The sequence below is a fragment of the Hyla sarda genome, chromosome 3, assembly GCF_029499605.1.
Source record: "Hyla sarda isolate aHylSar1 chromosome 3, aHylSar1.hap1, whole genome shotgun sequence".
NCBI lineage: Eukaryota > Metazoa > Chordata > Amphibia > Anura > Hylidae > Hyla > Hyla sarda.
The window spans coordinates 245,513,416-245,536,950 of record NC_079191.1 but is presented as its reverse complement, the minus strand read 5'-3'; the positions used below and the strand labels follow the sequence as shown (position 1 = coordinate 245,536,950).

The 23,535-nt window shown below is 45.7% G+C and overlaps 1 protein-coding gene across 2 annotated transcripts in view; it reads right to left on the bottom strand.

Annotated features, from left to right (window-relative positions):
- The window catches only part of NT5DC1 (5'-nucleotidase domain containing 1), a 417,176-nt gene that overhangs the window by 51,778 nt on the left and 341,863 nt on the right, over positions 1-23,535 (bottom strand). For both annotated transcript variants that reach the window (XM_056566365.1, XM_056566366.1), the window contains exon 8: positions 2,939-3,113. In XM_056566365.1, the coding sequence (XP_056422340.1) occupies positions 2,939-3,113 (175 nt within the window). The remainder of the gene's footprint in view (positions 1-2,938; positions 3,114-23,535) is intronic.

The following is a 23,535-nucleotide window of genomic DNA, read 5'->3' as shown; positions in this document are numbered from 1 at the left end:
TTAATATCACTATTGAGAAGGATATAGGTCTATAGGTCGCAGTGTTGTCTGTCGATTTACCTGGCTTAGGAATAGTGACCACTAGGGCTTCAATCATCTCGGCAGGGGTGAGCCCCGGTTAGCAATGTCATTAAAGGTTTTGGTAAGGTAAGGCACAATGAGAGCACTGTATTTCTTATAGAAGTCATTAGAAATGTCATCAGGGCTGGGAGATTTAGATGACTTAAGAGCAAGAATATATGAAAGAACCTCTTCAGAGGAAAAGTCAGAAAGAAGATTATTCATACAAGAGGAGGGAACATGGGGCAAATAAATAAAAGACAGGAAGGAAGAAACAGAAGTTGGGTTGTATTGGTGTCAAGCTTCAAATTATACAGCCATTCATAATCCCTTGTGGATCCATCATTTTAGAGCCTTCCACCTCAGGTATGCGATTTTTAGAATTATGTTTTTCCCCCTGCTTAGCTAGAAAAGAGCTAGATTTATTGCCTTGCCAATAACATGTCAGTTTTAGACACTAAAGCACCAGTTCATAACTATGTAGGGCCATAAAATGTAAATGGACTTGTACACGCAAGATTTCAAGAGCTGTTGTGTGCGACTAACAAGCCTTGTTGCGCCTATGCAAATCAGCTAGTTATTGTTGAAGTTCAAGTGTTGTACAATGTCTACACTTTTTATCATGGCTAATAAAATGTCCTCTGATCAAGGCCTTAAAGGCACACCATAATGTAGAATCAGAGGTATCTCCGGTATCATTGACATCAAAATACCCAGTATTCGCCTCAGAGTAATTAGGGCTATGTAGGATCATAGAATTAAGGCATCTTTGATAGTAAGACTAACTGGAGAATGATCTGACCATTCTATAGGGAGGATACTAGTATCCCATATTGAAGTCACCTAGCATCACAATGTGACCCTCTGCAAAGGTACACTGTCGTTGATTAGGTGCATATATCAAAACAAGGGTATAGGTGACATTATTAATTTGGCACACAATAATGATAAACCGACCATTAGCATTTACCTCTAGAAGCTGCACTGAGAATGCGACAGTATTATGGATAGCAGTAACTACACCTACCTTTTTGTGAAAGGCATGAGCATTAAAAGTATGATGATATTTTTTATGGTTTAAATGTTTAGAGTCCTCGCCTCAAAGATGAGTCTCCTGAATACTTAGTACATCAGCATTTAATCACTCAGCCTCCTTCCATACCAGAGATATTTTGTAAGGCAAATTAAGGCCTTTAGCATTAATAGAGACAAACTTAATCACCATAATAAACAGTCAAAGATGGATGCTAGGTCATCAATAGGGCACTTCAAAGAGTAGGCCGGAGAGTGAAGACATAGGAGAGAGACAAGATAGTTGCGTGATGGACAAGAACATTACAAAGGGAACATAAACAAGATAAGAAAAAACCTAAACAGAGGACTTAGGTTTCTTGGAAGACCATGTGGTAAGCCTTTCTGAGGAGCGTGTTGGGAAAATTTTAGAGTCATCAATGGGGACCAAGGTCCGTGAAACCCTCGCTAAGAATCATAATACTCAGCAACATAGACTTCAGCAAGAAAAGTCAACGGTATAGAGGTAAACAAAATGACAACTGTCAATCAGCACAAGAGAACTAAGAGCGGAGTCACTTCACAGTTTTGTGCTAGCGAATGAACACCAGAGACCACTCTTCTGCTACTTTTGCAGTGGACGACTCAGACTCAGAACGATCAGGAGTTGAAGGCACAGGTAAGTTCCACTCAGAACAGAGCCATTCCAGGGCCTCCGAGGAATCTGCTCTATGCTTAGATCCATTGTAGGTTACAATTATCTTCATGGAGAATCCCCACTTTTAAGAGATACCGTTATCACGTAGGACCTTTGCAACAGCGCTGAATTCTCTTCATTTGGCCAATGTGGCCACTGAAAGATCCGTATAAAATTGAAGATTTGCAAATCTTTCAGGCAAGGTAGGAGAATCTCTTAATGTGTAAGAAATGTATGTGCAAAATAACATCTCTTGGAGTGGTGGATGGAAGAGACTTTGGCTTGGGCAGCCGGTGGGCTCTGTCCAACAACAGATCCAAGGAGGAAGCTTGTGGAAGCAGAAGAGCAAAGAAAGCAGTAAGATAGCCATGAACATCTTCTGTTTTCACCAATTCTGGAATGGCACGGATGCATTAATTGTTGTGCCATAACTTATCTTTCATATCAGCTTTCTTAGCTTTAAGGGTGGCTACATCATCCTCAAGGGAATTGGTGATATGTGCAACAGCAATATGCTCCGAGGTGAGCTCAGCCTTCTTGTTCTCTATGTGAGAAGTACAGTGACCAAGTGATGAGATCTGCCATTGAATGCTAGAGACCGCAGACTGCAAGTCCACCTGTAGGAAGGTTTTGAGTTCAGCAAGTAAATTTCACATGATCCTCTGAGGAAGAGGAGGGTTAGGTGAGCCCACAGACATTTGCAAGGTATGGCTGGCAGCAGAGGGTGCAGGTGACTTCGGAGAGAAGTGCACTTGTTGCAGGCTCTGAAGCAACTGAGACCAACTTTTCAACACAGCAGAAGCCACCTCTGGGGACACCAAGGTGGCACTCGCCGCTTTGGAAGAAGAGAAAGCCGGCAATGAGCTGCCAGTAGCTGGTGAGGCAGACCTGCAGTCCCTCTAGAGCTTGTGATCTGCGCTTCGTTGAAGAAGTAGGTAAGCTTGATCGGACTCTTTTTACCTCGTTTTCTGACCATGGTTAGGTTGTAGGGAGACTCAGTGAATGATAGAAGTAGTTTCAGTAGAAATTGTGAGGGTAAAACTGGCTTTTAGCCGCTGTATGGCCCATAGTGCTGCGGAGCCCTATGAATATGAGTCCGTCGACATGCCCTGCCAAACACGCCACCCCATCTTTGACACTTTTGATTAAGTACAAATTAATAGTACTTACCCGAAAATGTGTTCGCACAGAAGTCGGCAGTAGTCACTGTGTGAACTGGTGATAAGCAAAATGATTTTTCCAGCATTTTTCAGACTCCTTATCCAGTTCTTCACAGACTCAGGACAAGGCTTTAAATATTTGCTTGGGTCCTTCTTCACAGTTGGAAAATATGTTCCACAATTTTCTATAACAACAAAAACAGCATATGCTTGATTCATGTTAAGGAAGTTGCTATTGTTTGCTTTAAAGGCATACAAAAGAATCATTAATTTGACAAAAGGTTTAGTGCAAGGTGCAATGGTAAATACAATGTGGATTTTTAGCTGTATTTTATTGTAGCACAAATATGGATGGGATTTTAAAGAATGACATCCCTGTGAGGCAGAAAATGTCTTTACAATATTGCAAATTTTTTTGTAGATTTTTCTTTGTGACTTTAATGCCATTGTTGTGGACTAGCTACAGAAACACCAGACACAGCTAATGATTTTTGAATACATTGGCCTTGATTCACTATTGCTTTTTTTGTCAATGGGCAACACTAAAGTACCAAAATACGAATTACAACTCAACCACCTGTTTTCCACTGTGCACGACCAATTTACTAACATATTGGCGCCCAAAAAATGTGAGCCATTACTGTGAAGAAAAGCCTGGTCAGAAAATTTTCCACCACTTTCACTTTCTCAGTTAAGTATTGTAATATTTGAGAAGATCTCTATTATTGATATTTTTATTTTTATTTGAATTTACTTAGAAACTCTAATTTTACACTCAAATATCTTTCATTTTTGTATCCATAATTATAGAATGTTTGGTAATTAGCAACTTTTTCCAGATACAAACCTTAATGTGAGGCTATTATTTATCTTATATATTTGTGAAAAAATAATCAATGTCCCTTTTGAAATGTCAATTTGAAATTTAACTTGTAAAGTAGTGACATGGTTATACAGGTCAGTAGGGTATGTTGGCTTGGATCTGTACAACATTTTCATATTCATAAGGCACTGGTGGCACAGGTTTCCTTTCAAATTATTAGTTTTTTGCCCATTTGCTCAAGGCTTCTCATGGATCTCTCATAGTCGAGAGACAAAAAATTTACTTGGTTGGGTTTTTCTGTCACACTGAGCTAAAATTGAGCGCGCACCACAATTTGCACCAGCATAGTAAATACAAGGATAAACAGCCTTTCTGGGAGGGAATTTAACTAAACAAAAAGTCCAACTCTTAGGGCCCCTTCAAATAGAAGAATATCCACCCCGAAAAGTTCCCATGGACATTCTGTAAGCAGTAGGCACTGACTTAATCAGTCATGCTAGGACTGCTAGGACACGTGCCGTCTCCATAGATGACAATGCATCACCAAACTAAATCAGCTGAAATAATGAACATATTCATTCTTTCAGTGGAGTACAGAATTAGAATTTCCGCTGCAAATTTTTTTGCCATGTGAACAGTGCAGCAGAATCCTATTGAAAACAATGGAAGGGTGCTGCACCGAAATTTCCAAGTGGAGTTCCAAGTGGTCCCTCATAGTAAATCAGGGTCATTGGCTTTTTTAAAAATATGTTGTGAATTCTCCACTTTGGATCTTTATACAGAAAAGATATTTGTTCTAGTGATCGGTCGGGGTACTACTACAGGACATGTCAAAAGTTTTTTTTTTTTTTATTACAAATACATTTTCAATAGATACCACTAGTTTTAGGATGATTTTCTTTTTCTTTATGTCACTTATTGTGATCTTTTGTATTTTAGCATACATTTTTTGTGCGTCACAAACAACAATTTTATACCTTTTCCAGCATAAGACAGCTAAAACATATATAACAGACTTAACTTAAAGGAGTACTCCCCTGCCCCAGCATTCGGAACATTTTGTTCCCAACGCTGGGTGGGTGCTGCAGGGGTCGTAACATTATGAGCACGCCCCTCGTGATGTCACGCCACGCCCCCTCAATTTAAGTCTATCGGAGGGGGCATGGTGGCTGCCACTCCCCCTCTTATAGACTTGCAACGAGGGGACGTGGCTTGACGCCACGAGAGGCATGGCCGTGATGTCACAACCCTAGCAGTCCGCACCCAGCATTTGGAACAAAATGTTTTGAACGCTGGGGCAGTGGAGCACCCCTTTAATATATTCATTGCATCTGTTCTTTAAGGTGGGCAGACTGCTGATCCAGTAGATCGGCCATGTTCAAATGGAGATTTTACATTGATACATTTTTGTCAATGCTTATTGTCACTTACATCATTGTCGACTGCACATCCTTTTACTCTGAAGATGTGTAACCAACTATCAATGATTTTTGGTGCTGCACAATCCCAGTGAGCAGCCGACGTACATTTACTTGTTTTTTAGTTGATCAATGGGTCTTTTACATGGGGAAATAATCGACCTGTTTGGCTGATTCACAATTGACAATGAATAATTTGCATGATTGGTCTAAACCAACACATAATAAAAAAATAAAAAAACGCTGATCACAAACGTTTCACGTAAAAATAAATAATCAATACTGATAAAAAAGCCGATAACAATCTATAGTTTAAACTAGGCCTGAGCAGACATAACAACCAATAGGCAATTCTAATTCCCTTTATCATATATCCTATAGTAGCTGTTTCTGTTTTCGTGTTCAAAAAAATTTGAGCTGGGAGGTCAATGGGAGGTCTCCATCACATTTTATATTAGTATTTACTTCAATGTAATCTCCAATCCACATGCAGAAATCGGTGGCAAAACATTTAATATACTAGCTGTTGTTGCCACCTAGTGGCTGTGAGGCTATAATGACTGGATTTGCTGTCATTTTATTTAGTTTTGGTGAATATATGTTTGTGTATTAGCACATTACTGGTACTGCAACTTCTTAAGTGTTCCTTCCTTTACGAAAGAGCAATCTGATAACCGCATATAAGTCACTGCAAAATCAAGTTAGTATTATTAAAAATGCAGTTCTAGGAAGAGCTGCCTCTATGGAAAGCTGAGATCCTAGGATATGGTTTTGGTCAACTTAGTGTGAAAGTTTGACATGAACAGAATGCATAACACATGCTTATCTAAATCACAACATTATGATCCTAAAAAAACATGCATTTCTAACCATGATACTTTAAAGGGGCACTGTAAGATCCAAAAACTTTTTATATTTTGTTACTGATGAAAATTAAACACCGTTTGTAATATGGATGTTTACATTTCTTTGAATATTTAATAAAGAACATGGCCCCTGGACATCCCACCTGGGGGGTCCCATACCTACTGAGACACTATTTGGTCCTGCAGCGGAAATCAGGCTTGTCCATGAATGATGGACAAGAGAAGACTCTTGGACAAGGCTGCATGAGCAGACACACCAATCCCCTCCCACCATAAGGGGATTTCTAACAGTGCGAGCTAATAAAAAGAGTTTTTTTTTTTTTTTTTATAATAAATATAGTAACAGGGGCAACACTTGGTCAGGATTAGGTACTGAGTAACAAATATTTATTTTTATTTTTTTGTGGGATCTGACATGTATGTTTTAATTGGATTTCTTTTAATCCTCATTTAATGATTTGTCTTGTGTTTAAGGCCCTTCATTGTGAAACTTAAGATGCCATGATTTTTTGCACTTTTTTCATCCTTGCCCACAACATAAAAAAAAATAAATAAATATATATATATATATATATATATATATATATATGGGGTACATTTTAATCACAAATGCTTATCTACAAATATTTGCAGTTTAGGGAATAAGATCAACAAACTTGTGTCTATAATGGCATCTGAGAATGTAGATTTAGTGTCTGTTACAGGGACCTGTTTTATTGAGAGTAATGACTGGGACATATCAATACCAGAGTACCCTTTATATAAGATAGACAGAGAAGACAAGAAAGGGGGAGAGGTGGCCCTGCATGTGAAAGATAGCATAAAATCTAACCTAATAAAAGTTATTGAGGCCAACATAGAGTCAGTTTGGGTTATTGTTACGCCGAGCGCTCCGGGTCCCTGCTCCTCCCCGGAGCGCTCGCGGCGTTTTCCTCTCTGCAGCGCCCCGGTCAGACCCGCTGACCGGGAGCGCTGCACTGACACTGCCGGCTGGGATGCGATTCGCATAGCGGGACGCGCCCGCTCGCGAATCGCATCCCAAGCTACTCACCTGTCCCGGTCCCCGGCTGTCACGTCCTGGCGCGCGCGGCTCCGCTCCCTAGGGCGCGCGCCAGCTCTCTAAGATTTAAAGGGCCAGTGCACCACTGATTGGTGCCTAGCCCAATCACTGTAATTAGCTTCCACCTGCTCCTTGCTCTATATACCTCACTTCCCCTTCCCAGCATTGCCGGATCTTGTTGCCCTTGTGCCTAGTGAAAGCGTTTCTTGTGATTGCCATACCTGTGTTTCCAGACATTCTGCTATTACCATTGACTACGAACCTTGCCGCCTGCCCTGACCTTCTGCTACATCTGACCTCGCCTCTGTCTAGTCCTCCTGTCCCGTGCCTTCTCAGCAGTCAGCGAGGTTGAGCCGTTACTGGTGGATACGATTTGATGGGGACTCTAAACTATGCCGTGGTTTTCTCTCGCAATGTTCCCTGCATTTGGAGATGATGTCAGACCAATTTCCCACTGAACGGTCAAAGGTGGCTTTCGTGGTTAGTCTCCTGTCTGGGAAGGCCTTGTCATGGGCCACACCGCTCTGGAACCGCAATGATCCTGTCACTGCCACTGTTCAGTCCTTCTTCGCTGAGGTTCGTAGTGTCTTCGAGGAACCAGCCCGAGCCTCTTCTGCCGAAACAGCCTTGCTGAACCTGGTCCAAGGAAATTCTTCTGTAGGCGAATACGCCATCCAGTTTCGTACCCTCGCCTCTGAATTATCTTGGAACAATGAGGCCCTCTGCGCGACCTTTAAAAAAGGCCTATCCAGTAACATCAAAGATGTGTTGGCCGCACGAGAAATCCCTGCCAACCTGCATGAGCTTATCCATTTGGCCACCCGCATTGACATGCGTTTTTCCGAAAGATGCCAGGAGCTCCGTCAGGATATGGACTTTGTTCGCACCAGGCGATTTCTCTCCCCGGCTCCTCTCTTCTCTGGTCCACTGCAATCTGTTCTTGTGCCTTCTGCCGTGGAGGCTATGCAAGTAGACCGGTCTCGCCTGACCCTACAAGAGAGGACACGCCGCTGCAATGAGAACCTATGCTTGTACTGTGCCAGTACCGAACACTTCCTGAAGGATTGTCCTATCCGTCCTCCGCGTCAGGAAAGACGCACTCCGATTCCGCACAAAAGTGAGACAGCTCTAGGTGTGAACTCTGCTTCTCCACGTCTTACTGTGCCTGTGCGGATTTCTTCTTCTGCTAACTCCTTCTTCTCAGCTGTGGCCTTCTTGGATTCAGGCTCTGCAGGAAATTTTATTTTGGCCTCTTTTGTTAACAGGTTCAACATCCCAGTGACCAGTCTCGCCAGACCTCTCTATATCACTTCAGTTAATGGAGAAAAATTGGACTGTACTGTGCGTTACCGCACAGAACCCCTGTTAATGTGCATTGGATCTCATCACGAAAAGATTGAATTTCTGGTCCTCTCTAACTGCACTTCTGAAATTCTCCTTGGCTTGCCTTGGCTCCAACGCCATTCTCCTACCCTTGACTGGACCACCGGGGAGATCAAGAGCTGGGGTGCTTCTTGCCACAAAAAATGCCTCACATCTGCTCCCAGTCCCGTCAGTCAAACCTCAGTGACTCCTCCCATACCAGGTCTCCCCAAGGCCTATCAGGACTATGCCGATGTTTTTTGCAAAAAACAAGCAGAGACTTTGCCTCCTCACAGGCCTTATGACTGCCCTATTGATCTCCTTCCTGGTACTACTCCACCCCGGGGCAGGATCTACCCTCTTTCTGCTCCTGAGACTCAAGCCATGACGGACTACATCCAAGAAAATTTAAAGAGGGGATTCATCCGCAAGTCTTCATCCCCTGCCGGAGTGGGGTTCTTCTTTGTCTCCAAAAAAGACGGTTCCTTTACGCCCGTGCATCGATTACCGCGGTTTAAATATGATCACTATAAAGAACCGCTATCCCCCGCCTCTTATCTCGGAACTCTTTGACCGCCTACGTGGCGCTAACATCTTCACCAAATTGGACTTAAGAGGCGCATATAATCTCATCCGCATCAGGAAAGGGGATGAGTGGAAGACTGCATTTAATACCAGAGACGGACATTTTGAATATCTGGTTATGCCCTTTGGGCTCTGCAACGCCCCTGCTGTCTTCCAGGACTTCGTGAATGAAATATTTCGGGATCTGTTATATACCTGTGTTGTGGTTTACCTGGACGACATTTTGATTTTTTCTTCTTGTCTCGAGGAACACCGCCGCCATGTCCGTCTAGTGCTCCAGAGACTCCGTGACAATCAATTATTTGCCAAGATAGAGAAATGTCTCTTTGAATGCCAATCTCTTCCCTTTCTAGGTTATTTAGTCTCTGGCCAGGGACTTCAAATGCACCCAGACAAACTGTCAGCCGTGTTAGATTGGCCACGCCCCTCCGGACCCCGAGCTATCCAACGCTTCTTGGGGTTTGCCAATTACTACCGACAGTTTATTCCGCATTTTTCCACCATTGTGGCTCCAATTGTGGCCCTAACCAAGAAGAACGCCAACCCTAAATCCTGGCCTCCCCAAGCGGATGAGGCATTCAATCGTCTCAAAACTGCCTTTTCTTCTGCTCCTGTACTCTCCAGACCTGATCCATCTAAACCCTTCTTGCTGGAGGTAGACGCCTCCTCGGTGGGAGGAGCTGTACTCCTACATAAAAACTCTACTGGACATAACACTACTTGTGGTTTCTTTTCTAAGACCTTCTCTCCGGCGGAGAAAAATTACTCCATTGGTGATCGAGAACTTCTGGCCATTAAACTAGCCCTCAAAGAATGGAGGCACCTGCTGGAGGGTTCCAAATACCCAATTGTCATCTACACGGATCACAAGAATCTCTCGTATCTTCAGTCTGCCCAACGGCTGAACCCACGCCAGGCTAGGTGGTCGTTGTTTTTTGCCCGTTTTAACTTCGAGATTCATTTTCGCCCTGCTGACAAAAACATCAGGGCTGACGCCCTTTCTCGTTCCTCTGATGCTTCCGAAACGATAGCCCCCCCTGCAACACATTGTTCCTCCTGAGTGTCTGATCTCCTCTTCTCCAGCTCAGACAAACACCTCCTGGAAAGACTTTCGTCCCCCCACGCCAGCGCCTCAAGATCCTCAGGTGGGGACATTCCTCACACCTCGCCGGCCATGCTGGCGTCAAGAAGTCCATCCAACTCATCTCTCGTTTATATTGGTGGCCTACCCTGGAAGCAGATGTCGCTGATTTCGTTCGGGCCTGTACAGTTTGTGCCCGGGACAAGACTCCTCGGCAGAAGCCTGCCGGTCTCCTTTATCCTCTGCCTGTCCCTGAGCTACCATGGTCTCAGATTGCCATGGATTTTATAACGGACCTGCCTTTATCCCATGGCAACACAGTCATTTGGGTGGTCGTTGATTGTTTCTCCAAGATGGCACATTTTATTCCACTTCCAGGCCTTCCTTCTGCGCCACAGTTGGCGAAATAATTTTTTGTGCACATTTTTCGCCTTCACGGGCTTCCCGCGCATATCGTCTCGGATAGAGGCGTTCAATTTGTAGCGAAATTTTGGAGAGCTCTCTGTAATCAACTAAAAATCTAATTAAATTTCTCGTCTTCCTATCATCCCCAATCCAATGGGCAAGTAGAGAGAGTTAATCAGATCCTTGGTGACTATTTGCGACATTTTGTTTCCTCCCGCCAGAATGATTGGGCCGATCTTCTACCCTGGGCTGAATTCTCGTACAATTTCAAAGACTCTGAATCCTCCGCCAAATCCCCGTTCTTTGTGGTGTACGGCCGTCACCCTCTTCCCCCCTCCCCACTCCCACCCCTTCTGGTTTGCCTGCTGTTGACGAAGTTACCCGGGACTTCTCCACCATCTGGAAGGAGACTCAAAAATCCCTCCTACAGGCCTCATCCAGGATGAAGAAGCATGCCGACAAAAAGAGAAGAACGTCTTTGCTCCTGGAGACAAAGTGTGGCTCTCCGCCAAGTATATCCGCTTCCGTGTCCCCAGTTATAAACTGGGACCACGTTATCTTGGACCCTTTAAAATCAAGTGCCAAATCAATCCTGTCTCCTACAAACTCCTTCTTCCCCCTTCTCTCCGTATTCCTAACGCTTTTCATGTTTCTCTCCTTAAACCGCTTATCCTTAACCGCTTCTCTCCCAAGGTTGTCGCTCCAGCTCCTGTCTCCGGTTCCTCTGATGTCTTCTCTGTTAAAGAAATTCTTGGGTCTAAGATGGTCAGAGATAAAAAAAAAATTCTCGTAGATTGGGAGAATTGCGGCCCTGAGGAGAGGTCGTGGGAACCTGAGGATAACATCCTCGACAAAGACCTCATTCACAAATTTTCGGGTTCCAAAAAGAGGGGGAGATCCAAGGGGGGGGGTACTGTTACACCGAGCGCTCCGGGTCCCCGTTCCTCCCCGGAGCGCTCGCAGCGTTTACCTGCTCGCAGCGCCCCGGTCAGACCCACTGACCGGGAGCACTGCGATAGTGTCCCTAGCAGGGATGCGATCCGCGATGCGGGACATGCCCGCTCGCGGTTCGCAGCCCAGCCCGCTTACCAGACCCGTCCTCCGTCTGTTCAGTCCCGGCGCGCAGCCCCGCTCCCTAGGGCGCGCGTGCGCCGGCTCTCTGCGATTTAAAGGGCCAGTGCGCCGCTGATTGGCGCCTGGCCCAAATTAGTGAATACACCTGTGCACTGGTCTATATTACCTCACTTCCCCTTCCCTGTATTGCCGGATCTTGTTGCCATTGTGCCAAGCCAGTGTTCCTTGTATGTCCCAAGCCAGTGTTCCAGACCTCCTGCCGTTGCCCCTGACTACGATCCTAGCTGCCTGCCCTGACCTTCTGCTACGTCCGACCTTGCTCTTGCCTAATCCCTTGTACCACGCCTATCTCAGCAGTCAGTCGAGGTTGAGTTGCTATCGGGTGGAATGACCTGGGGGTTACCTGCCGCAGCAAGTCCATCCCGCTTTGCGGCGGGCTCTGGTGAATACCAGTAACCCCTTAGACTCCGTTGCCCTGGTACGGTCCACGTCATCACCCCACTGACACAGAGGATCCACCACCAGTATCCTCTCAGTACCCGGATCCTGACAGTTGTGTTGTGTCTCTTCTTACAATCACTAAAGGCTGCTTTGTAACAACCTTCTCTCTGTTTTCAGACAAGAGTCTGATAGACAGGACAGAAGTGAGCACAGAGGAGTTCTAGTCCTACTCTCACGGGACATTGTTCCTGTCTGTATTTTAGCCACCATTCTTATTTCTAGTTAAGGAAAGATTTGCCAAGGAGCACCAGGAGCAGCAGCTCTTTCCGGGTTTCAACAATGCTATGTCATAAATGTCTCAAATGATAAAAATTACTCTTTTTGGCCCACCTATAACTTTCTCATTTTTCTGTATACGGGGCTGTATGAGAACTCAATTGTTGCTCCGTGATCTGTACTTTTTATCAGTACCACTTATATGTGTATATGTAACTTTTTGATTGCATTTTATTATTTTTTTGGAATGTGATGTCACAAAAATGCAGCAATTTTGGACTTTTATTTATTTACATTTATGCGGTTCTCCTATGGGACCATCAGTGAATGGTCCCTTTTTGGTCACTTTTTATGTCTCCATATAGGACTATTTACAGCAATCCTTAGTTTGCAGATACTGAATAGTGCTGTGCATATGCATAGCACTGATCAGCATTATCAGTGATCTTCTTCTCTGGTCTGCTTGAACTCAGACAAGAGGAGAAGACCCCGGGATGATGGCCGGAGCAGGTAGGGGGACCTCCGTCTGCCATGTTGGATGATTGGAATCCCGCAGAAACGCAGCGTGCGATCCGATATCATATCATATCATTTTAATCGATCTCATTGCAGCAGATGCTGTGATCAGTTTTGATAATGGCATCTGAGGGGTTAATGGCATACATCAGCACGATCGCTGATGTCCTCGATTACCGGCGGGTCCATGGCTGCTGATAGCAGCTGGGACCCGCCGCGCATGGTGCAGTGCTCGCGTCATGTATAGGACGTAAATATACGTTCTGGTGTTGTTAAGTGGTTAAACAAGCTACCAAAATTTTATACAAACTGTAAGGCTGGAATTCCACCAGATGTTAGCTGTAAATCAATGAGAAATTGCAAAATTCCTATTCCACTTGGCGTTTTTCACTTTGGCATTTTTTAAATCCTTTTGGCATTTTTTCACTCTTTTTTGGCATTTTTCAGATCGTTTGTAATCGCAGCATGTTGAGCCACTGGCGATTTTTTAGTCAAAATTGTGGCATTTTTCTCCCATAGAAGTCTATAGGAGTGAAAAAAGGCCAAGAAAAACAATACGTGGGTTTTAACTTTGCCATTTTTGAACGCGGTTTTTATTCTTTTTTGGACTTTAGCGATCCAAAAAAGTGATGGAGATACCTTTTTTTTAATAAAATTTCGTAGGGTACCATAAAATTTTTTTTTTTTTAAGATACAGTAGTGAAGGAAAAAATTGTATCTAACGAAATGTATCTTTTTTATAACAACATTTTTATTACTTTTTAAACAGGGATCAATTTGTGCGGGCGGGCGGGGAACTAAAAATGTAGCCGACAATAAAAATGTAGTGTGTGTGTGTGTGTGTTTTTCACTTTTTTTCTTTATTTTTTAAATTTTTTTAGGTAGTACTACTACTCCCAGCATGGAACACACTGCTCCATGATGGGAGTAGTCGTACATGCACTAATTGACAGATCGCCGTTGCGATCCTCCTGTATAATGTATAGATGCGGCGGCCGCTCTTCTACGGTCCCCTGCAATGCTGTATATATACACATATTCATATTTCCCGCAGAGAGCTGTGATTGGCCAGATGGTTCCAGCCAATCACAGCTCTCTGTGGGATATATGAAAATGTGTATATATATATATATATATATATATATATATATAGCCGTGCAGCGGACCATACAGGCCACATCTATACATTATACAGGAGGATCACAGCGGGTGTCAGTAGTGACATCCGCTGTGATCTTTCCTTAACTGCAGGTACTACTACTCCCAACATGGAGTACACTCTGCTCCATGCTGGGAGCTGTAGTACCTGCATTAATAGACAGATCACACCATGTGTGGTCAGTCACGCTGGAGGATATCTGGGAAGAAGTTGTGAGTCGACCGAATGCTGCCGTAATTGCCCACTGGCCCCTGTTTTGCTTATCACGCACAGGTAGGATTAGCGTAGGTCCCGTGCCATTTGAGAAACCTTGGCGTTGGTGTGCGGGCTCTGGTGTGTCCTTCATATAAGGATACACTGGCGAATGTCTCAATTTTAACATCAGTGTTGAGGGATAGCCAATGTCACTATACATCTACCACAGTAGTGCACCCATATTCCTGTATTGTATTATTCTAATTGTTACACATCCACACCGTTTATCTGGTGTAGGATTCTATTATGGCACTTGTAGTCCGCTGCAGGCATCCTCCATTGTATGCATTTTTATGCTGGGGATCGCCCCTTGCAACGGACTACAAGGGCAGGATCTGCTCCCCCAGTATAAATGCACAACTGCATTTGGGGTTGAGCACCTCCAGCTATTTGAGACCACGTTTTTTGTTGTTTGTTTAAATTTTAGACTTGGAGGTGTGTAAACTCCAAAATTAATGTGCCTTGAATATCTTCAAGGCAGCATTAGGTAGCACCTGTGAGGTCAGGCACCCATATTAGCCAACTCAGGTGGGGCTTGCAACTTGCCTCCCTCCTTCCATTGCATGTGTGCTCAGTCACACTGGAGGGTATCTGGGAGTAAGTTGTGAGTCGACCGAATGCTGCCGTAATTGCCCACTGGCCCCTGTTTTGCTTATCACGCACAGGTAGGATTAGCGTAGGTCCCGTGCCATTTGAGAAACCTTGGCGTTGGTGTGCAGGCTCTGGTGTGTCCTTCATATAAGGATACACTGGCAAATGTCTAAATTTTAACATCAGTGTTGAGGGATAGCCAATGTCACTATACATCTACCACAGTAGTGCACCCATATTCCTGTATTGTATTATTCTAATTGTTACACATCCACACCGTTTATTTGGTGTAGCATTCTATTATGGCACTTGTAGTCCGCTGCAGGCATCCTCCATTGTATGCATTTTTATGCTGGGGATCGCCCCTAGCAACGGACTACAAGGATAGGATCTGCTCCCCCAGTATAAATGCACAACTGCATTTGGGGTTGAGCACCTCCTGCCATTTGAGACCACGTTTTTTTGTTGTTTGTTTAAATTTTAGACTTGGAGGTGTGTAAACTCCAAAATTAATGCGCCTTGAATATCTTCAAGGCAGCATTAAGGTAGCACCTGTGAGGCCAGGCACCCATATTAGCCAACTCAGATGGGGCTTGCAACTTGCCTCCCTCCTCCCATTGCATGTGTGCTCAGTCACGCTGGAGGGTATCTGGGAGGAAGTTGTGAGTCGACCGAATGCTGCCGTAATTGCCCACTGGCCCCTGTTATGCTTATCACGCACAGGTAGGATTAGCGTAGGTCCCGTGCCATTTGAGAAACCTTGGCGTTGGTGTGCGGGCTCTGGTGTGTCCTTCATATAAGGATACACTGGTGAATATCTCAATTTTAACATCAGTGTTGAGGGATAGCCAATGTCACTATACATCTACCACAGTAGTGCACCCATATTCCTGTATTGTATTATTCTAATTGTTACACATCCACACCGTTTATCTGGTGTAGGATTCTATTGTGGCACTTGTAGTCCGCTGCAGGCATCCTCCATTGTATGCATTTTTATGCTGGGGATCGCCCCTAGCAACGGACTACGAGGGCAGGATATGCTCCCCCAGTATAAATGCACAACTGCATTTGGGGTTGAGCACCTCCAGCCATTTGAGACCACGTTTTTTGTTGTTTGCTTAGATCACACCAGGTGTCAGAAGTTACACTAGCTGCGATCTGTCTATTAATGCCAGTACTACAGCTCCCAGCATGGAGCAGAGTGTGCTTCATGTTGGGAGTAGTAGTACTTGCAGGTAAGAACAGGTCACAGGGGGTATCACTACTGACATCCGCTGCAATCGTCCTATCTATTGCAGAGATTCGGAGTGGCTCTATACAGTGCTCGCATCCCTGCTCTGTACTCCGGCCACTCACTCATTCATATTTCCCTCAGAGCTGTGATTGGCTGCAACCATCCGGCCAATCACAGCTCTGGGTGGAAAATATGAATGAGTGATGTTCTATTCACATCACTGGCCGGAGTATAGTGCAGAGATGTGAGCGCTGTATAGAGCCGCATCTCTGCTATATTATGGACGCTCGCATCAGGTGTCAGGACTGACACCCGGGGCGATATGTCTATAGTACAGGTACTACTACTCCCATCATAGAATAGTGTGTTCCATGCTGGGAGTAGTAGTACTACCTAAAAAATGTAAAAAAATAGAGAAAAAAGTGAAACACACACTTTATTAAAAAATAATAAAAATCTTGTTATAAAATATATACATTTCGTTTAATAAATTTTTTTCCATCACTGCTGCATCCTTTTTTTTATTTTGTACCCAACAAATTTTGGGTACCAAAAAAAAAACTGCCAAAGGTGCAATTTTCACACAAATGAAAAAACGCCAGAAAAAAACGCCAGATGCAGGAAATTGCACTGGCGTTTTTTTCAGGCGTTTTTTTTTCTACCCAAAAAATGCAGCACAAAAGAACAAGTGGAATCCTAGCCTCAGACGCATACAAAAAATGTGCCCACCTATAAGTGTTTCAACATAATTTAGTGAACAGACTCAACTTTTGGTGCCCCACCCTCATTCACAAGGATCAAGTTGGCTTTGTTCTCTGTTGTCATGGAAGATAGGCTGTCGATCTTCCTGAGGTGCTCAACAGCCATCCCACAGTGGCCTTGTTGCTTAGTCTTTATGCTGAAAAAGCTTTTGACCATATAGGCTGGCCTTTCATGTTTGAAACCCTGTGCTCCTATGGCCTGTCAAATCCTTTTCATACTGCCATCATTAATCTTAAAGAGGTTATCCAGGGATAGAAAAACAGAGCTAATTTATTTTAAAAACCGTTCCCTGTGTATCTCCAGGTTGGTTGAGGTTCTGCAGCTCAGTTCCATTGAAGTGAATGGAGCCAGGTTGTAATACCACACACAACCTGTGGACAGATGTGGAGCTGTTTTTGAAATAAATTAGCTCTATTTTTCTATTCCTGGATAACTCCTTTAACTGGTTCTTTTCTATTACTATTCTTCTACCTTATTCTATCTCATGCCCTTTCCTTATTTTTAATGGCACAGGACAGGGCTGTACCATTTCCTTCCTCTTTTTCCTATTATATATTGCTAAAACCCTGATCTAAAAGGTAGAGAACTCATAATTTCTCTCTATGTGAACTATATCCTCTTGACTCTCTCATCATACTATCCTTCTCTCCTTACATGTTATTTTGTGAAAGTATGGCATATTCAGTTATATGGTAAAAACTGCAATAACTGAAGCCTCTCCTATAAATATCACATCTTCCTCTCAATCTTCTAAAACAAAAATAAAAATATCAGTGGAAAGTGGAAAAAAACTTTAAAGAGTACCTGTCATCAAAAAAACATTTATATGTTGTAAAAGAATTTTTTTTTTATATTTCTATCTTTATTTTCAATTAAAAAAAATGACCACTAGGGGTCTCCCTACATGTCTCATAGAGTTTGGACTCATGCTGGCCCGGCATGAGTCCGAACTCTCATAGAGCAACCGGGACACTGACAAGCACAGCGTAGCTCCCTGCCTGTCAATCAGACAGGTGGCAGCGAGCGCTGTGCCCACAGGCTGGCCTGACATTGCCGGCTGGTTACTCCTCTCTGTATGGCACGTGCAGTGCTAAACAGAGAGGAGGAGACTCAGCAGATGCCGGCCGTGCTGTGTGCTGAGCCTCTATGCGGCACTCCCGAGAGGGATCGCAGCATAGAGGAAAAAGGGCGGAAGTGAGCCCAGGCAGGTTTCAGATGACGTTGTGCCTGCCAGGCCACGCCCCCTTTCTCCCTCACACACGGACCCAAGACTGAGCAGCCATACAGGGACAAAATCAGGTACAAAGAGGGGGTAAAAAAAAAGGCAGGATTAGTCTCAGGAAGAGTCAGGGACAGATTAGTTCATTATAGGTATAGGTACTCTTTAAGCCCTACCAACTCCCTTGCCAGTGAGGTTTTGTGGTCCTAAACTTGCTTCACCATTATTGGTAAAATTTCCCATTTATAGAAAATTGTGGAAATAGAAAAGATGTAGGCGGCCTAGATGCACTTTAGTTGTCTTTTATGGGTCTGTAACCCACCTACCCCTTTTACTAAACCCATGTACCATGGCTTTGATGATGGAGCTTTGATCATGTAATTGTAATTGCCAATCTTTCCTTGCTTCCCCTAAATCCCCTATGATTTTTGTAATATACAACCCTAATCTCCCAGAAAGCTTTTCATCCTCTACGGTAACTGGTCAGCAGAAGAGGTTTCCTGCTAAGCGAACATTACCCTGTTGGAACTATGTCCTTTCCACATAATATACACAATATTTAGATGTCTTCTTTGGCCTACTGCAAACATATAGATCTCCCCAATGAGTCCGCTCAACATTCGCTTCCCTCTAGGTATCTGTCCTGACCCCCTTTGAGCAACTATGCAGACTGAGACATTCTTTACAGAGTCTCATATCAACCATTTAATAACTCCCACCCTGTAGATGACTCTGTTCTGCTTCATTGCTACATTGACAATTAGGAAACTGATGTAAGTGTCAGGATTCGGCAGGCTGATGGTTGATCCTCTGTGTCAGTGAGGGATTGGCGTGGACCGTAACGGAGGATCGGTTAAAAGTTTTCACCAGAGCCCGCCGCAAAGTGGGATGGTCTTGCTGCGGCGGTAGCAACCAGGTCGTGTCCCCCGGTTGTGGCTCAACCTCACTGACTGCTGAGACAGGCGAAGTACAAAGGAGAAGGCAGGAGCGTGGTCGGACGTAGCAGAGGTAAGGGCAGGCGGCAAGGGTTCAAAGGCGAGAGGACAATAGCAACGGGTACGGCAACGGGCAAGGCAATACATAACAGTAAGGAACGCTTTCAAAATGGCACTAGGCACAAAGATCCGGCAAGGGCAGAAAGGGGAAGAGCTCTTAAATAGGCAGGGACACAGTGGGGGAATCAGGAACCAGCACATCAATTATTGGTGCGCTGGCCCTTTAAATTTGCCATAGACGGCGCGCGCGCGCCCTGGGGAGCGGGGCCGCGCAAGCCGGGATGACGAGAACGGAGCAGCAGCTCGCCGGAGCGCAGGTAAGAAGGAGGGGGACGCGGCGCATGAGCGGTGGCCAGCCGCCACGCGAGCCGCGTCCCAGGGACAATAGGACCCGCTCCCGGTCAGTGTCTCTGACCAGGAGATGCCGGGGACCGTGGGCAACAGAAGCAGGCAGCGGGCGCTCCGATCTGGAGGCGGGGATCGGAGCGCTCGCTGTAACAGTACCCCCCCCCCTTAGGTCTTCCCCTCTTCTTGGTACCAAGAAAGTTGAAAACGAGGGTGCGGTCCAAGATGTTACTCTGAGGCTCCCACCACCTTTCCTCAGGACCGCAGCCCTCCCAATCAACCAAAAAAAATATTTTCCCCTGGGAGATCTTAGAAGCTAGAATTTCTTTGACCGTGAAGATGTCAGAGGTACCAGCGACAGGGGTGGGAGAAAGAAGTTTGGGAGAGAAGCGGTTAAAGACAGCAGGTTTAATGAGGGAGACATGGAAAGAGCTATGGATTCGAAGGGAGAGAGGAAGATGGAGCTGGTAGGAAACCTGATTAATGCAGCTTTTGACCTTGAAGGGACCCAAGAAACGAGGGCCCAGCTTGTAACTTGGTACCTTGAATCTGACGTACTTAGAAGAAAGCCACACCTTGTCCCCAGGACGGAATTCTGGAGGAGGTCTGCGACTCTTATCGGCCTGGATCTTTATACGGGTCGAAGCCTTGAGGAGAGCTGAGTGGGTTTCTTGCCAAATGGAAGAGAAGTCTTGAAGAAGATCTTCGACAGCAGGTACAGAAGAGGAAGCGGTGGTTAGAGGCAGAGGTGGCAGGGGATGACGACCATACACCACAAAAAACTGAGATTTGTTGGAGGCGGAGGATGGCTTGAAATTATAAGAGAACGCTGCCCACGGGAGTAGATTCGACTAGTCGTCATGACGGGAAGACACAAAATGACGGAGATAGTCTCCCAGAATTTGGTTGATTCGCTCCACTTGACCATTGGACTGTGGATGGTACGAGGAGGAAAAGTAGATCTTGCCAGGAGGTAGTAGGCGCAAGTCCGTGGGAGCCACAGAGATGAGATGTTCAGGTGGGATAATGTGTTGGGGAGAAGGTAAGTCGCCCACAACTTCGGAAGAGCGAGAAAGGGCATCAGCCCTAATGTTCTTGGCAGCAGGACGGAAATGAATCTCAAAGTTGAAGCGGGCGAAAAACAGGGACCAACTGGCTTGACGGGGGTTCAGTCTCTGGGCAGACTGGAGGTAGGCTAAGTTCTTATGGTCCGTGAAAATGTTCACTGGATGAGGAGCACCCTCAAGAAGATGTCTCCATTACTCTAGGGCCAATTTAATAGCCAACAGTTCTCTGTCCCCTATAGAGTAGTTCCTTTCAGCTGAGGAAAAAGTTTTAGAAAAGAAGCCACAGGTTATGGTCTTACCCCTGGACGACTTCTGGGTCAGCACAGCTCCGGCTCCCACCGAGGAGGCGTCCACCTCAAGAAAGAATGGTTTGGAGGGGTCAGGCCTGGACAGAACCGGAGCAGAAGCAAAGGCGGATTTCAGGGACTGGAAGGCCTCTTCAGCCTCAGGAGGCCAGGACTTGGGATTAGCTCCTTTTCTGGTTAATGCCACTATGGGAGCCACCAGGGTAGAATAATGTGGAATAAATTGCCTGTAGTAGTTGGCAAAACCTAACAATCTTTGTATGGCCCGGAGTCCAGTGGGGCGTGGCCAATCCAGAACTGAGGAAAGCTTGGCAGCATCCATTTGCAGTCCCTGAGCAGAGATGATGTACCCGAGAAATGGCAAGGAGAAACGTTCAAAGAGACATTTTTCGATCTTGGCATACAGGCGGTTTCTTCTAAGACGAGTGAGGACTTGACGAACATGAGCCCGGTGCTGGTCCAGGTTAGAGGAGAATATAAGGATATCATCCAAATATACTACCACACAGGTATAAAGCAAGTCCCGGAAGATATCATTAACAAATTCCTGGACGACAGCAGGGGCATTACAGAGGCCGAAGGGCATAACCAGATACTCGAAGTGTCCATCTCTACTGTTAGAGGCGGTCTTCCATTCATCTCCTTCTCGGATGCGGATCAGGTTATAAGCCCCACGAAGATCCAATTTGGTAAAGATCTTAGCCCCTCTGAGATCTTAGCCCTTCTGAGATCAGGGGCAGAGGATAGTGGTTCTTGATGGTGATCTTGTTAAATCCTCTGTAGTCTATGCAGGGGCGGAGAGAACCGTCTTTTTTAGAGACAAAGAAAAAACCGGCTCCGGCAGGGGAGGAAGACTTCCTAATAAACCCTCTTGGAAGGTTTTCTCGTACATAGTCAGACATGGCTTGAGTCTCAGGAGGAGAGAGAGGGTAGATTCTGCCCCGAGGTGGGGAAGAACCAGGTAGCAGGTCAATAGGACAATCATAAGGCCTGTGAGGTGGAAAAGTCTCTGCTTGCTTCTTACAGAAGACATCCGCAAAACCGTGGTAAGACTTGGGAAGACCCGGTGGCGGAAGTACTGGCGGGACCCGTTTAATAGGAGCAGGCTTGAGACATTGGTCAGAGCAGGAGGGACCCCAACGTAGAATCTCCCCGGTGGTCCAATTAAGGACTGGACAATGGCGTTGCAACCACGGAAGACCCAGCAGAAGCTCTGAGGAACAAAAAGGAAGGACAAAAAACTCCAAAGCCTCTGTATGAAATATCCCAATGTCCATCCGAAGAGGCTGGGTACGGTATTGAACCATGGCAGAAAGTCTCTCACCATTTACCGTAGAGATGAGGAAGGGTTTAGGCAGATGGACTATGGGAATTCGGTACTTCTCGACCAAGGAGGCGTGGATAAAATTGCCAGCAGAACCGGAGTCCAAGAAGGCGGCAGCCATAAAGGAGGACTTGGACGGTAGGAACAACTGCACAGATAAGATGAGTCGTGGAGAGGAAGAATCCACACCCAGCAACGCCTCTCCCACTTTTACTAGGTGCGGGCGTTTCCCGAACGTGGAGGAGGAAGAGGACAGTCTCTCAGGAAGTGCTCAGTACTGGCGCAGTACAGACATAGATTCTCGTCTCTACGACGGCTTCGTTCTTGTGGGGTCAGGCGAGACCGGTCCACCTGCATGGCTTCCACGGCGGGAGGCCCAGGAACAGGTTGAGGTGGACGTAAAAAAAACGGGAGCAAGACGAGGAAAACGTCTTGGACGAGTCTTTTCTTTCTCCTGGAGGAGTTCCTCTTGTCTTTCGGAAAAACGTTTATCAATCCTGGTGGCCAGCAAGATGAGGTCACAGAGGGTAGAGGGCAGCTCTCGAGCTGCAAGGACATCCTTAATATCACAATTAAGTCCTTTCTTGAAAGTAGCGCAGAGGGCTTCGTTGTTCCAATTAAGTTCCGCGGCGAGTGTGCGGAACTGTATAGCATAGTCCCCCACTGAGGAACCTCCTTGGGTCAAGTTCAGTATGGCAGTTTCAGTGGAGGTAACCCGGGCGGGTTCCTCAAAAACGTTACGGAATTCCCAGCAGAAGTTCTGTACAGAGGTGGTGGCAGGATCAGCACGGTCCCAAAGTGGTGTAGCCCAGGCCAGGCCCCTCCCGGTAAGCAGACTAAGGATGAAGGCAACCTTGGCTCACTGTGTTGGAAACTGATCTGAGAGTAGCTCGAGATGAAGGGAGAACTGAGACAGGAACCCTCGGCACTGCTTGGGGTCTCTGTCGTATTTGTCCGGCAAGGACAAACGGATTCTGGATCAGGAAGCAACTGAAGGAGGAGAAGAAGCGGCAGATGCAGACGGAGGTGCTGGCTGTTGCTGAGACGGCAGGAGCTGCTGAATCATAGTGGTTAGCTGAGCCAGCTGTTGACCTTGCTGGGTGACAATGGTGGTGAGGTCCACCAGGCTAGGCAATGGAACATCAGCGGGATCCATGGCCGGATCTTACTGTCAAGATTCGGCAGGCTGGTGGTGGATCCTCTGTGTCAGTGAGGGATTGGCGTGGACCGTACTGGAGGATCGGTTCTAAGTTGCTACTGGTTTTCACCAGAGCCCGCCGCAAAGCGGGATGGTCTTGCTGCGGCGGTAGCAACCAGGTCGTGTCCCCCGGTAGCGGCTCAACCTCACTGACTGCTGAGACAGGCGAAGTACAAAGGAAAGGCAGGAGCGTGGTCGGACGTAGCAGAGGTCAGGGCAGGCGGCAAGGGTTCAAAGGCAAGA